This window comes from Delphinus delphis, chromosome 8, assembly GCF_949987515.2.
Source record: "Delphinus delphis chromosome 8, mDelDel1.2, whole genome shotgun sequence".
Classification (NCBI taxonomy): domain Eukaryota; kingdom Metazoa; phylum Chordata; class Mammalia; order Artiodactyla; family Delphinidae; genus Delphinus; species Delphinus delphis.
In genome coordinates this window covers 67073938-67087604 of record NC_082690.1, presented here as the reverse complement: position 1 = coordinate 67087604, position 13667 = coordinate 67073938, and the positions used below count along the sequence as shown (strand labels likewise).

The 13667-nt window shown below is 53.2% G+C and overlaps 1 protein-coding gene across 1 annotated transcript in view; it reads left to right on the top strand.

The window, feature by feature from the left end:
- DKK3 (dickkopf WNT signaling pathway inhibitor 3) overlaps positions 1–13210 on the top strand; it is a 48198-nt gene extending 34988 nt beyond the window's left edge. The window contains exons 5-8 of the mRNA XM_060018503.1: positions 8121–8213; positions 9345–9489; positions 10647–10803; positions 11629–13210. Of these exons, the coding sequence (XP_059874486.1) occupies positions 8121–8213; positions 9345–9489; positions 10647–10803; positions 11629–11848 (615 nt within the window). The 3' untranslated portion in view covers positions 11849–13210. The remainder of the gene's footprint in view (positions 1–8120; positions 8214–9344; positions 9490–10646; positions 10804–11628) is intronic.
- Positions 13211–13667: the final 457 nt, after the last annotated feature.

Here is a 13667-nt window from a genome sequence, read left to right as displayed (position 1 = left end):
TGGGAGGGACATTTGTTTATCTCAGACTGTACCATCCCCGCATCCCAGGAGCATTCAGGGCCCGGCACCACCACTACACACCTGGGACCAGGAGAGGACCATCCATCCAAACTCTGTAACCAGAGCATGGGCCTGGGGCCCAAAACTTGCTGGTTGAAAGTTTCTGGGCTCAACGCAGAAACCTTGTTCCAGTCCCTGGGGTAAAAATCCTTCAGAATGTGCCGTGTCTTTCCCCCGCCACCGACCCCATCCCCTCTGTCATACCTCTGGCTCCCACCCCGAGGGAGATTTGAAGCTCAGGGACAGAGGCTGGGTGTGTGTGTTAGGTCTGAAACAGAGGAGATTTGGCCACAGGCTTGTTGGGAGCGGCGGGTGTCAGATTCCTAGGGCTGCCAGAATAAAGCAAGCTAGGTGACAAGGTGACCCACTAGAAACGTGTTGTCTCGCAGCTCTGGAGGGTGGAGGTCTGACGTCGAGCTGTTGGCCGAGGTGGGTCCTCTGAGGGCTGAACAGCTTGTAGATCTTCTCTCTGTTCTTCACAACGTCTTCCTTCCAGCAGTGTCTGTCTCTGTGTCCAAATTTCCCCTTTTCATAAAGACACCAGGTGTATCGCTCTAGGGCCCACCCTAATCACCTCATCTTAAGTAATTATATCTGCAATGACCCTATTTCTAAATACGGTCACATTCTGAGGTATGCCGACTGAAAAAAAAAAACAAACACAACCTGCAATTTGAACGTTATGTTTTATTTGGTGGACATTATGAAGGACTTCAAGCCCGGAAGAGAGGACTCTCAGATCACTCTGAGGGAGTGTTCCGAAGAGGCAAGGCGGAGGGGGGGGTGGAGCCAGGATATATAGGAGTTTTTGTAACGAAGACCAGGTAGTCAGGACATCAAAAGATTACTATTAATTAAAGAAAACCAGATATCTCAAGATAAGGAAGTTAGCACTGTTCTATGTATGGGAAGATGCAAGAGTCTGGGCTCACTGAAATCATTCCTTTGATGTGCACTTCAGCTGTCTGGGGCCAGTACCCTGCTTTTCTCCATTCTGAATTCCCCCGGGGTACACAGTTGGGGGTGACTGCAGTGGCTGAGGGCTTGGCAGTGGGCAGCCCCTTTGGTTTGTCTCCATCCTGAGTTCCCTCAGGGCTCATGGTTCGGGGCAGCTGTCATGTGATGGCTTGACGGCTGCAACATCCTTTGTTTACTGATATGGCAGGCAACATTTTTCATTCACAGGTACTAGGAATCAGGGCTTCAAAATATGAATTTGGGGGGAGCATAATTCAACCTGTACCTGGGTATTCAGAGGCAACAGGGTGTGGTGGAAGGTCAGTGAGCCTCAGCTTGGGGGTCTGATGGACTTGGGTTTACATCTTAGTGTTTCCAACTCCATCGATGACCTTGGGCTCTGAGCCTCAGTTTACTTACCTGCAAAGTGGAGATTGGTCTTTGGTTCATCTATGTATTTTTAACTGAATGGCAACTCTGCGCCGGGCACGTGCTGGGGGATGTGAAGTGACCTCACGGGGCTGTGAGGATAGAGAGAGCCATGGAAGCCCAAGCAGGTGCTCTCTGAACCTTCCCTGCTGCAGGGGCTGTAGCTCCAAGGGCCAGCGAGTTTCAGCTGGTGGAGGTCCCCTGGGCCTTCATTTCATGTGCCCTGGCTGGTTCCCCTGAAGATGGGCTTGAGAGGAGCCTGTGGAAAGCCTCAGCCCTGGCAGGGGCCCCCCTGGTGGCCTCCTCCTTTAGGCCTCTCGATATAAGAATGTCTGGATTCCCGGGGACCATGAACAACATGTCCCGGCCAGTGTGAGAAGCGAAGTGTGGCAGCAAGAGGGCCACAGAGAAGCTGAGCTCCCCCCAGCCGCTCGCCACACAGAAGCCGAGGAAAGCCTCGCGGGGTTCCTGTGCTGTTTTCTCCCCCTTCCTTTGCCTCCCCTGATAAACTCTGAAATGGAAAATCAAAGACGCAGAATGGCTCCTTTGCCATTTTCCAGTATTTCATGGTAGTGTCGAAGTGCCAGGGCCATTTCCCGGCCTAGCATCCTGCCAGATCTCCAGCGTGTTCCCTGCTGGTCCCGCCTCCGCGCTGGCCTCTGAGCAGAGTGCTGTGCAGAGCGCCTTCTAAACATAGCTCCGTCCTCGGAACAACAAAGCCTCCCCCCACCCCCCCACCCCCGTCCTCTGAATGGCTGCGGTCCTGACAGCAGGCCTCTGGGCTGTTTGTCAGCCTTCCCCACCAGGATGGGAGGGAGGGGTGGGGACAGACAGCGAGTGGCCGGGACCGGGGAGCCTCCGAAGAAGCTGGCTCTAAGTGACCCAGCTTTGAGGCCCAGATGCCCACGGGCCGTGGCCCTGGCCCTGAGTCTCCGGGGATGTGTGGGGCCTGTGGCCTCGTCCCAGGCGGGCTCTGCTAAGCTGGGACTGAGGCACAGGGGACTGGTTGGCGCTGAAGGGAGAGAGGTGATCCTCCCAGGAGGGGAGATGGAAGGATCCTGTCCTTAGGGTCAGACCCACTGGCTTGGACTCGCAACGCCACGTCTGGGCTGGGTGACTCTGGACAGATCCTTCACCTTAAATCTCAGTTTCCACATCTGGGAAGTGTGGGTACTAAGGCCCGCGTTGGGGGGAGTCAGGAGAACTGGTGCTGAGTGGCGGCAGCAGTGACCCGGCCGTGCCTGGGCCTGGTGCCAGAACACCGTGGGCAGCTGGTGTAGGCTCAGCTTGTCATCTCACCCCAGCACCTCATCCCACCTGCTCCGTGGTGCTCACATGAGCCCTTCATTTTTTTCTTTTCTTTCTTTTTTAAAAATTTTTTGGCATTCTCACAGCCCGGTGAGATAGGTCACAGCTGTGAAGTGGCAAAACCAGAATTCAGTTTCTGCTCTTTTGGCCTCTAGGGGTTCTTTACACTTTGAAGTTCCAAGGTTTCCAGTATGATCACAATTCTCAAAGAGCATCTCCAGCATTTCTAGCTGCTGGGAATGCACATCCACAGTAAGCGAGCTGGCAGACCGTTAACAAAGAAGCACCGAGCTTTCCTGGGGGTCAGTCATGCTGAACTAACCTGCCAGAGCCCCTGGCAGGTAGCAGAAACATGTCTGCAAAGGAAACCATTGCTTTAGTGTATCTGAATTTTTCAAAAGTGTTTGGCAAGGTTCCATGCCAAAAATTTTTCCATACCTAGAAAAAAATGAATTGCTTCATTGTGACTCTGTAGGGAATGCTTTGTTCTGCGTAGGAGTCAGTTTAGGGAAAGGAAGATATTCCTGAGGATGAAGCTGTTCTTTGCTTGATGGAGAATTGTGAACAGCAGGGGCTCTTAGCTCATATCTTTTTTTTTTTAATTTAATTTAATTTGGCTGCCCCAGGTCTTAGTTGCGGCATGTGGGATTTTCATTGCGGGATCTTTAGTTGCAGCATGTGGGATCTTTAGTTGCGGCATGTGAACTCTTAGCTGCAGCGTGTGGGATCTAGTTCCCTGACCAGGGATCGAACCCGGGCCCCCTGCACTGGGAACGTGGGCTCTTAGCCCCTGGACCACCAGGGAAGTCCGCCCCTGCCCCCACAGCTCATATCTTTTAAATTAAAGATCTGGAAAGGGAAATATGTAGTAAAAATTCCAAGTCTACAGGATTCTTGGGGAATGAGAAGCCAAGTTAATGGAATGTGCATATTTTCTTGCTTTGGTTCCCAGATCAATGCTAACGGTCAGCATTTTGTTAGCCTGTTTGCTCCAGTAATATACAAGTGGTTTCATCCACTAAGCGGTATCCATCAGGTGCCCCCACATGCCAGGCGCTGTGCGGGGTCCAGGCGCGTGTCACACGTATTGTTATTCTGCTCTACAGGAGTGAGATTACATGCTTCTTTCACTTGCTTGTTTTACTTACTGATGGATTGTAAACATCACAGTGCAAAGAACTACCTCATTCTTTTTAATGTCTGCCTGGTGCCATTTTCCCACGAAATGATTGTACAATAATTTAATCAGTCCCCTCTTATTGGGCATTTCCATTATTTCTGGATTACAAATATGATACTGACGTATAGCCTTAAACATCCCTGTACTTGGGTGTCTGCACCTATGGATGAGTGTTTCTGAGGATAGCCACCTGGAAGGGGAGTTACTGGGTCAAAGGGTCTATGCATTTACATTTTTGATAGATGCTGATGAGTTGCCTGCAAAGAACATCTACTTCAACTTTAATTACCCCCTAACTGCCATCTGGCAATGCTCAGTTTCTCAAATCCCTACCAACTTGGGATATTATGCAATGTATTAGTTTCCTATTGCTGCTGTAACAGCTTACCATATATTTAGTGGTTTAAAAACAGGAATTTATTATCGTACATTTCCATAAATCAGAAGTCCAACAGGAGTCTCATTGGACTGAAATCAAAGTATTGGCTCCTTCTGGAAGGTCTAGGAGAAATACTGATCCTTGGCCCATGGCCCTTCCATAGTCAAAGCCAGTTAGGTCTGGATAACTGGGGATGAGGGTCTTTGCATGTGGCATTGCCATGACACTGACCCTGCTGCTCCTTGGCACGTGCAAAGCCCCTTACCATTACACTGGGTGCACCTGGAAAATCCAGGCTTCTTTCCTTATGTCAGGTCAGCTGATTAACACCCTTAATTCCACCTGTGACTTTAATGTCCCCTTGCCATGTAACATGACATGTCCATAGCTTCCAGGGATGAGGATGTGGACATTGGGGTAGGGGGGGAGTATTCTGCCTACTGCAGATAGTATCAAACTTCTTGTTTCTGTTCTAAGTGAAAACGTGGTATCCAGCTCTGTTAAGTTGCATTTTCTTGATTATTGGTGAAATCGAACATCTTTATTTATTTATTTATTTATGGCTGTGTTGGGTCTTCGTTTCTGTGCGAGGGCTTTCTCTAGTTGCGGTGAGCGGGGGCCTCTCACCGTCGCGGCCTCTCTTGTTGCGGAGCACAAGCTCCAGACGCGCAGGCTCAGTAGTTGTTGCTTACGGGCCCAGTTGCTTTGCGGCCTGTGGGATCCTCCCAGACCAGGGCTCAAACCCGTGTCCCATGCATTGGCAGGCAGACTCTCAACCACTGCGCCACCAGGGAAGCCCCTCGAATATCTTTTCTGCGTGAAGAGACAAAGCAGTTTCACTGGCTGTATGTTGTCTGTTCATACCCTTCTCTCTTTTCTGCTGGGTTGCATTTTTTTTTTTTAATTGAATGATAAATTCTTTGAGGGCAAAGGCCTTCTCCTATTCACGTTTGCATCCCAATGCTTCAAAATGTGGCCGGGTTCAGAGAAGGGCCTTGATACCTGTGGGCCCTCTACTCCCTCCCTCCTGCCCCCACCACCCCATGCTCTTGCTATTCTGTTTTGGAAGAAATGTCAGGACGCTTCTGGCTTAACTGGCTGAGTTGAGTCTGTGTCGAGGAAGGCGTGGTGGCTGAGTGCTTTACTTAAAAACCTGTCGGCTTCTGAGGCTATTATGGACTCTGGGGTCACACAGACTGAGTGCCCTGCCCCCAGCTCAGCCCCTGATTTGGGCGGCCCTTCCGCCCCTCTGAGACTCAGTTTTCTCACCAGTAAAAACAGCCGACCTTTTAGGGTTGCTGGGTTGGGAACAGGGACAAGATCGATTCCTTTTGCGGGGGCAGACCCTACTTGCTGAGCTGCTGCACTGCTGTGGTGATGGAAACTTCGGCCAGAGCCATGGGAGGGGGCTCGTGGGCCGAGATGCGTGGGACGCTGGGGGAGACACAGAGAAGAGCAATTTTAGGTCATCTTGCAGGGTGGTGGGCAGTGTGCTCTCCTTTTGTTACTGAATCAAACTTGGGTCCACTTGCCTGCACATAGTAAAGCCGATCTTCTGATGCTGGGTTGTGGTGAGGAAAGTGCAGCGTTTGTTGCAAGGCCAAGCAAGGAGTAAAGCTCAGAAGATCCCAACTCCCCGATGGCTTTCAGGGAAGGGTTTTTAAAGACAGGTTGAGGGAGAGAGTTGCACATGTGCGTGATGAGCTTGCGGACATTCTTCTGATGGGTGGGAAGGTAACTGGGAGTCAACATCATCAGTCTTCTGGTTCCAATTGCCTGGGGTCCGTGGGCTTGTGATCAGCATCTAGTTAACTTCTTCCACCTGCTGGGGGTTTCAGTAACTGCAAAACGGCTCAAGGACATATTTAATGGCTAAACTATCACTGTTTTGTCTTGCTTGACTGTTTTCCTTTGGTTCTGCATTTTCTCACTTCTCTGATTAAATTTTTTCTTCAGAACTCAGGGAAGGCCTAGGAGGTTAAAGTTTTTCTACAAACAAGAGGCAGGTGGAGGACATGGGGTGGGGGTGAGGGTCTGTCCCAGGAAGGCCCCATTGGGTCCTGCTTGGTTACCCTTGGACACTTTTTGAGAGGTTACAGTAGAGATTTAAATTACTTTTCACTTGTTCTGGGTGTCAGCCCTGGTCCCTTCTGGAGCCCCTGGTGAGCACAGAGCCTGGCACATGGGGGTGACTGGTACCACGTCTCCAGGTTGGCCTCTTCCCCGTCATCGCTCAAAGGGGCTGTTGGAAGATGGTGTCCAGTGGGACTGATGGTCTTCCTGGCTGGGTGAGCTTTGCTTGGTGAACAGAGCATGACCGCATGCTCTGAGGTATGCCAGGCTGGGGGTCAGTGCCGGGCGGGAGTTGCAACAGTCCTATGCAGAGGCCAAGCCTGCAGCTGCCCTGAACCAAATACCCATCTTCTTAGGCCTGCAGTGTTGGCCTGGGGACACCTGTCACTTCCCAGGGACAAAGCTTCATTCCCTAGGCTACCTGGCCAGAGCCTCCCTGCTGACCCCCAGGCCTACACACATGCTCTGGCCCTGGGGGTCCCTAGAAGACCCCGTTCACAGTCTCCTGTCCATACCCATTAGCACTGGTGCCTCAGCTCACAGAGCAGAGGGAGGGACCAGCCCAGGCCACTTAGGCCAGGGCTTGCGCATCCAGGCCTTTCTGGGTCCGGCTCCACACCTGCTTTCAGCATGGAGCATGCCCAGGTCAGAGCGGGGAGGCAGGTCCCTCCCTCCCCCAGACCCTCCCATAAGGTTTGCTGGGGCCCCAGAACACCTGCCTCAGGAGAGTTTCTCATCCGTGGGTCCCTGACGGCCCCCTTGGCCTCTCTGAGCCTCAGTTTCCAGGTTGACAGCATGGGGAAAGTAATCCCTCCCTGCTGCTTGCTGGGGAAGCCACGAGGTAGACCGGGGACGTTGAGCCCGCCGGGGCTGGCACCATGACGGGTTGTCAGTGGTGGATCTTATGCCTCTCGCCTCTGCTGCCCTCCTCTCCCTCTGAAGCTGCCAATTCCCAGGCCGGAGCCTGACAGCAGGCCCGGAGCTAAAGCAGCCCTGCTCTTGCCAGTGACGGGTGACCGTGGCCGGGCTGCAGTGGCCTCCCTTTTCTGGGCCTTGGGGTGGACAGATCCCTTCTCTCCCTTTCTCCTCCATTTGTCCGGCCAAGCAGGGCTGGCAGCCATGAGAAGGCACCTGGGCTGGAGGGCTGAGTGCCAGCTGCACCCTCCTCGGGTTTCAAAGCTGGCAGCTGCCTTTGCCAGGCAGCCCTGGACCCCAGACCAGGACCCCCAGGAGGCCCCCCGACAGCCCCCCAGCTGCACAGCCTCTGCAGCACTTTTCCTTCACTGTCAGCAGGGCCCTACTGGGCCTGGACCCCAGCCCTTCCTGTGCAGCCACCTGGGCCTGGAACTCATTAGCTCTTCTTATTAAATCCATCTGCTCCTCCTTGAAGAATGGCTGAGTCTCTGTGCTCCCATCCCGGGTGTGTGAGGGGGAGGGCTGCACGCAGACTCGATTGTGTGCACTGGGTGTGGCATCCTGCAGGGCAGAAGCCCGGGCGTGCGGGGTGGGTGAGGGCCCCCGCCAGCCTGGAGGGAGTGGATGCTGAGGTGAGAGAGCCCGGCGGGCCGCCTGGGTGTAAGAGGAGTCTGGAGGCCATTCCTGTGGGCTAAGACTTCGGGATAAAGTGGGGCTTGGCCCTTCCAGGGCACCGCGGGTCAGCTGATCTGCCTTTCACTGATGAAGCTGCTCCCTCTTCCCCTCCCCTCTCCTCTCCTCCCCTCCCCTCCCTCCCAGGAGTGCATCATTGATGAGGACTGTGGGCCTGGCAGGTACTGCCAATTTTCCAGCTTCGAGTACTCCTGCCAGCCGTGCCGGGACCAGCAGACAGTGAGTGTGCCCAGAGGCCCCCAGAGCTGCAGCGCCAGGGCCATGGGGGCCCAGAAAAGGAGACCTGGGGGAGAAGGCCAGTGGCCCCCAGTTCTCAGCTGGGCTTCCTGGAAGCCTCCTATGGGGCCCCACCGTGTCCACGCTTGGAACAGCCAGTCCATGGTGCCCAGTGGGGCTGACTCCTGGGGTGACCAGAAGCCATCTGCAGACCTGCTGTCACCCTACCCGCCCAGTGGCTTCTGGCCCCAGTGCCTGCCTCATAGATACGAGAGATGCAGAGGGAGGACAGAGGAGGCCCTACCCTGCCCCTTCCCTGGGGAAAACCATCCCAGTAGATGCAGCCGGCAACACCATGGCAGCCCTTGGGCAGGGAAGGGGCAACCCACGCCCCAGATCTTTCTCCCAGTCTGCTCAGAGAGGGCAGAAGGAGGCCCAGGAAGAAGCCAGAGCATGTTCCAGATGGAGGTTCCACAGAGAAGCGGGAAGCCGGGGAAGAGCGACACTCCCTCTGCCCAACAGATGTTTTAGCCAAAGCCATATATGGGCTTTTCTGGTCCTTTTCATTATTAAGGCAATAACACAGCACGATAACAAGTTTGGAAAATAGAGGGCTTCTTGCCGCCCTGCCTGGCCCCACCTGTGGTTAGGCAGCTCCTGGCCTGCTCGGTGCCACCACTCCACACGTGCGACCCCAGGTCCAAGGCACCCAGTGCCCTCCTGTCCCTGTGGCTGTCCAGGCTTGGGCCTTAATTTAATCAGCTGATCAGATTCACGCCGCTGCCTGCGTCTGTGGGCCATAAGCCATCTTCCTTCCTGACCGTTAATAAGGGACCTAATGAAAAGGAGGCAAAGCCAAGTCCGGGGGGGAACCGAAAAGATGCAACCATCCTTTATAAAATCTCAAGCTGTGTAGGACTCCCCCAGGTGTCATGTTTCCTGCCCAGCTCCCATCTCCACCCCCTTGACTTCCCTAAGACACCCCCAGACCAAGGAGCTCGGTTTCCTCCTGTCTATAGTAGGAGGATGTGGGGTAGCCGACCTGCACTGTCTCCAGGCTTCTGGATTGGGGGCAGGGACAGGCTGGGCTCCCTCAGGTCCGTGAGCCACCTGTGTTTTCCCTCCCTGCTGCAGCTCTGCACCCGGGACAGCGAGTGTTGTGGAGACCAGCTGTGCGTCTGGGGTCACTGCACCAGAATGGCCACCAAAGGCGGCAACGGGACCATCTGTGACAACCAGAGGGACTGCCAGCCGGGGCTGTGCTGTGCCTTCCAGAGAGGTGGGTGGGCTCCCCTCTGGGGGCAGGACAAGCCCTGTCCCAAGCTCTAGCACACTGGGCCTCCTGGGGCCCCGTCCATGCCAACCACACCTTTTCAGGGACCTCCTCCTAGGCAGGGTCCCCGATGCTCATTGGTATGTGTCCCAGCACCGCAACTTCTTCCCGGGGCTGAAGACCAGCTCTCTGTCTCACTCTTTTTCTTTTCCTCCTGTGATGCCTGGAAATTAAATTCCTTCAGGATGCATGAGCCCAAGGAGGGAGGAATACCCCCAGATGCGTGGGATGAGGGCACCCCCTCCCCATCACACTCCACCCATTCCCCAGGTCTCAGGGTAGCACCTGGCCCTGGTCCGCTTTCCTGAGAGTGGCCCCCTTCTACTCCCATCTCTCATTCTCACTGCCCTTCCCAGGTGAGGTCTGCTCAGGTGCTCTCCCTATCCACGGGTGTTTCTGAAACCGTCCCTTAACCCCTCCCTCAAGCCCTAGTCCACCTGGTACCTGCTGCCCCAGCAATTTTCCTCAAGGACATGGCTCCCTGGGTATCATTCCTCTGGGACCTGCGGATGCTCCTGTCCTGTCACTTCAATTCCACTCCTCAGTTGGCCTTCCAAGACCTCGGCCGGGTCCAGCTTACCTGTCCTCCTTTTCTCTCTACTCCTGGGCCCATCTGGGAATCTTGCTGTCCCAACCTTTCTCACCAGCCCATATATATATAAACATAGTTACTTTCATTTTTTAATTATACAAATAATACATTTTCAGTGTAGGAAAACTGGAAGATACAGATAAGCAAAGGTCTTATCTATATCCTTCCAGATTTTTTCTCTTTGAAAACATATTTTGTAATAATAATTCCTGCCCCTCCAAAAAAAACTTCAGTGCCTTTTTCTACTCTTAATTTCTCCATACCTCTGGCCTCAAAACCCAGCACAAGACCACCTCTTCCAGGCAGTCCTCCCTAACTGCTCCAGCCCTCCCGGCTTGTTCCCTCCTGAGCCCATGCCATCATTCTGGTTTCCTACCATTCCACCTCTTCAATCCCAACCTCCACTTTGGGGTTCAGGGTGGAAGCTGGGGGGCTGCACCCCATTTCTCTGCTCCTTCCTTTGGTGCCTGCCTGCCTGCCTGGTACAGGGGTAACCCTCAACTGGTTCCAGGTCTGTTGTTTCCTGTGTGCACACCCCTGCCCGTGGAGGGTGAGCTCTGCCACGACCCTGCCAGCCGGCTTTTGGATCTCATCACCTGGGAGCTGGAGCCTGATGGAGCTTTGGACCGATGCCCGTGTGCCAGTGGCCTCCTCTGCCAGCCTCATAGGTGAGGTCTCACTTGCCCTTTCTGTCGGGGGCTGAGAGCAAATGAGGTGCCACCCAGTGGGGACCCAGGAGCAGGAGCAGGGTGGGGGGAAGATGTGGATTTAATTTAAGGTAGGTTTAGTTGGAGGTGTCCTTGGGTCTTCCAGATGGAGGGTCCAATAGCGGATCTATAGGACTAGGGCTCAGGAGGTGTGGCCAGGGGTACAGATTTGGGTTCATCTGTGTGAGGGTTGAAGCCTCCTCAGTAGATGACGTTAAAAAAGACTGGGTGTGGAGGGAGCCCAGGCGCATCACAATGAAAGAGCAGAGGAGACTGAGAAGGTGCAGTCAGAGAGGTAGGAGGGCAGCCGGGAGAGTGGCCAGCAGAGTAGAGGCCGTGGAGAGACGTGAAGCACCAGGCCTGCTCAGAGGCTAAGTTCTCCGTGCGCATCTCACTCAGCAGCCGCTGCTCTGCCTTCTCTCCCAGCAGGATCCAGGGTGGCTGGGGAAACAGACAGAACCCTGGCCCTGGCCCACAAGGCCCAGGGCTCCCCATAGGTGCAGCAGGGGCTGCTGCTGCCTGGGGGCCCAGGTGGGCAGGGGGCTGTAAACTCTCAGACCGCCAAGTCCTCAGGACTGCCAGAGAGGGTCCGTGACAGGAGGACAGACCTGTGGCTCGACGTGGGGGAGCTCACCTTGGAGCACATTCTCCAAAGGTGACCCTCCCTCAGCATCTGCTTTAAGGCAGGATGTTAGAAGGAGGTGCCGTGAAGGTGAGCTGGGCTTGTGCAGAGAGCAGGGCCTCAGTTTGGGGGCCTGGGCCTCGCCCCCGTCCCTCCCTCCACAGCCACAGCCTGGTGTATGTGTGCAAGCCCACCTTCGTCGGGGGCCGCGATGAGGACGGAGCAAACCTGGTGCCCAGAGACGCCCCTGATGAGTATGAAGACGGCGGCTTCATCGAGGAGGTGCGCCGGGAGCTGGAGAACCTGGAGAGGAGCCTGTCAGTGGAAATGGCTCTCAGGGAGCTCGGGGCCGCTTCGGAGCTGCTGGAGGGAGAGGAGATTTAGACCCAGGCCTGTTCTGTGGGTAGACATGCAACAGAAGTAGTTAATTTATTTCCCCAGCTGTGTCCCTAGGTGTGAGCTCACCAGGCTTTTATTCCGTGGCCTCTTCCCAGTACATTTTCCCCTCTGGCTTAAAACAACATGAGGGGCTGCACCCTTGCCCAGCACCCACCCCCTCCCCCATGCACCACAATTCTGGTGTCGGGGAAGACCAGGGTGTGGGAGGCTGAAGGTAGAATAGGGCTGCTAAACTGGTCCAAGTATTGGCTGCTTCGCCTCTGCTGGTTGGCAGATGGCACGTTTCGTTTTGTGTGACATTGCCTCGAGAATAGTTGGAGGGGAGGGGATGGAAAAGAATGCAGAATTTCCCCACGATGGGTTTTGGGGTAATGTTGACTCTCAAACATGTGGAGAAGAATGCCCTGCTTTGCAAACGTAAACCTGCGAAAATGCAACAGGTGAATCTTTCATGCCATTCTCCCCATGGGCACAGGCAAGCGCTGCCCTCAGCTGCTGCAGGTGAAACGTTCTCACTCCACGTTACTTGCATTCATCCTCTCAGCAGGGTTACTCAGCTCCTACCTCTGTGCCAGGGCAGCAGTGTCATGTCCTCTCACCACAGCCTGGTGAAGGGGGCATTGGTCTCCCCGTCTGCCAGGATCTCGGAGGCTCAGAGATGTCAAGTGGCTTTGCCAAGTCACACAGCTAGTGAAGACCAGAGCAGGATGTCACCCAGGTGTGATTCCAAGCCCAGTGCTCTCCCCACCAGCCTCAGTGCCACCTAAAGTACCCGCTACGAGGATGAAGAATGAGATTTTTTTTTGAGGCACACCTGGAACTAAGGTCAAACTAGTTCACACATCCCTGTAAGATTAAAGTTCTGCTGTTTGTTAGAAAAACAGCGTTCTCCCCAGTGTGGGTGGCCATCACTCCAGTGGAGACAGAGGTATTGACACTATCCCCTGTGGCAGTCAGTTATATCAGTAACTTTGAAGGTACACATGACCGGAGCATAATATGTAAGTTAATGTGCCAGAAACAGTACTTAGGTAATCTTAGGGCCAGGATTATAAATGAAATTTGCAAAATCACTTACCAGCAACTGAAGACCATATTGACTGCATGGAGAAAATCGAGCCAAGCAAGACTTTGTGAAATATGGTTGTAATATCCAAGCTAAGAGCACTGAATTGTATGCTGTTCCATAAATGATATTTTCAAGTGTCATGGACTGTTTCTATCACGTATTCAGAGTTATTAAATGTTAAAGTCACACACAATTGTATAAGCATGCTTTCTTTAAGTTTTAAATTATGTATAAACACATGTTGCATTTAGAAATCAAGCATAAATCACTTAAACTACTCTTTTGTAGCTCTTGGACTTCTTTTTCCTTTTGACTTTGAAAACTTTCCTTTCAGCCAGAAAACATAAAATAGAAATGACCTGCATTGTCCAAAAAGAAAATAAAAAGTTCTTCCATAAAGCAAATTTTCCAGACAATGGAAGCACACCTCTTTTAGCATCAAAATATTTTAGAAATGTTAACCATTTTGGGATGGGAATTAGTCCTTAAGAGTGTCAGTGCTTCATTGTCTCTGAAAGAGTAAATGGAATGTGTATGCCTCTTTTCTGGGGAGGCTTCTTTAATCAAATGCAGTTCTGGGCCAAACACAGTAAGATCTTCAGTGACCATAATAATCCATAATAATAAACTACTATATATGAAGGTCAGCTGGGTGACTGATAGACACCAGATTAGACAGTCTACCCATATGAATTCAATCTTCATTGAACCCATGAATATTTTCTTCATTTAACA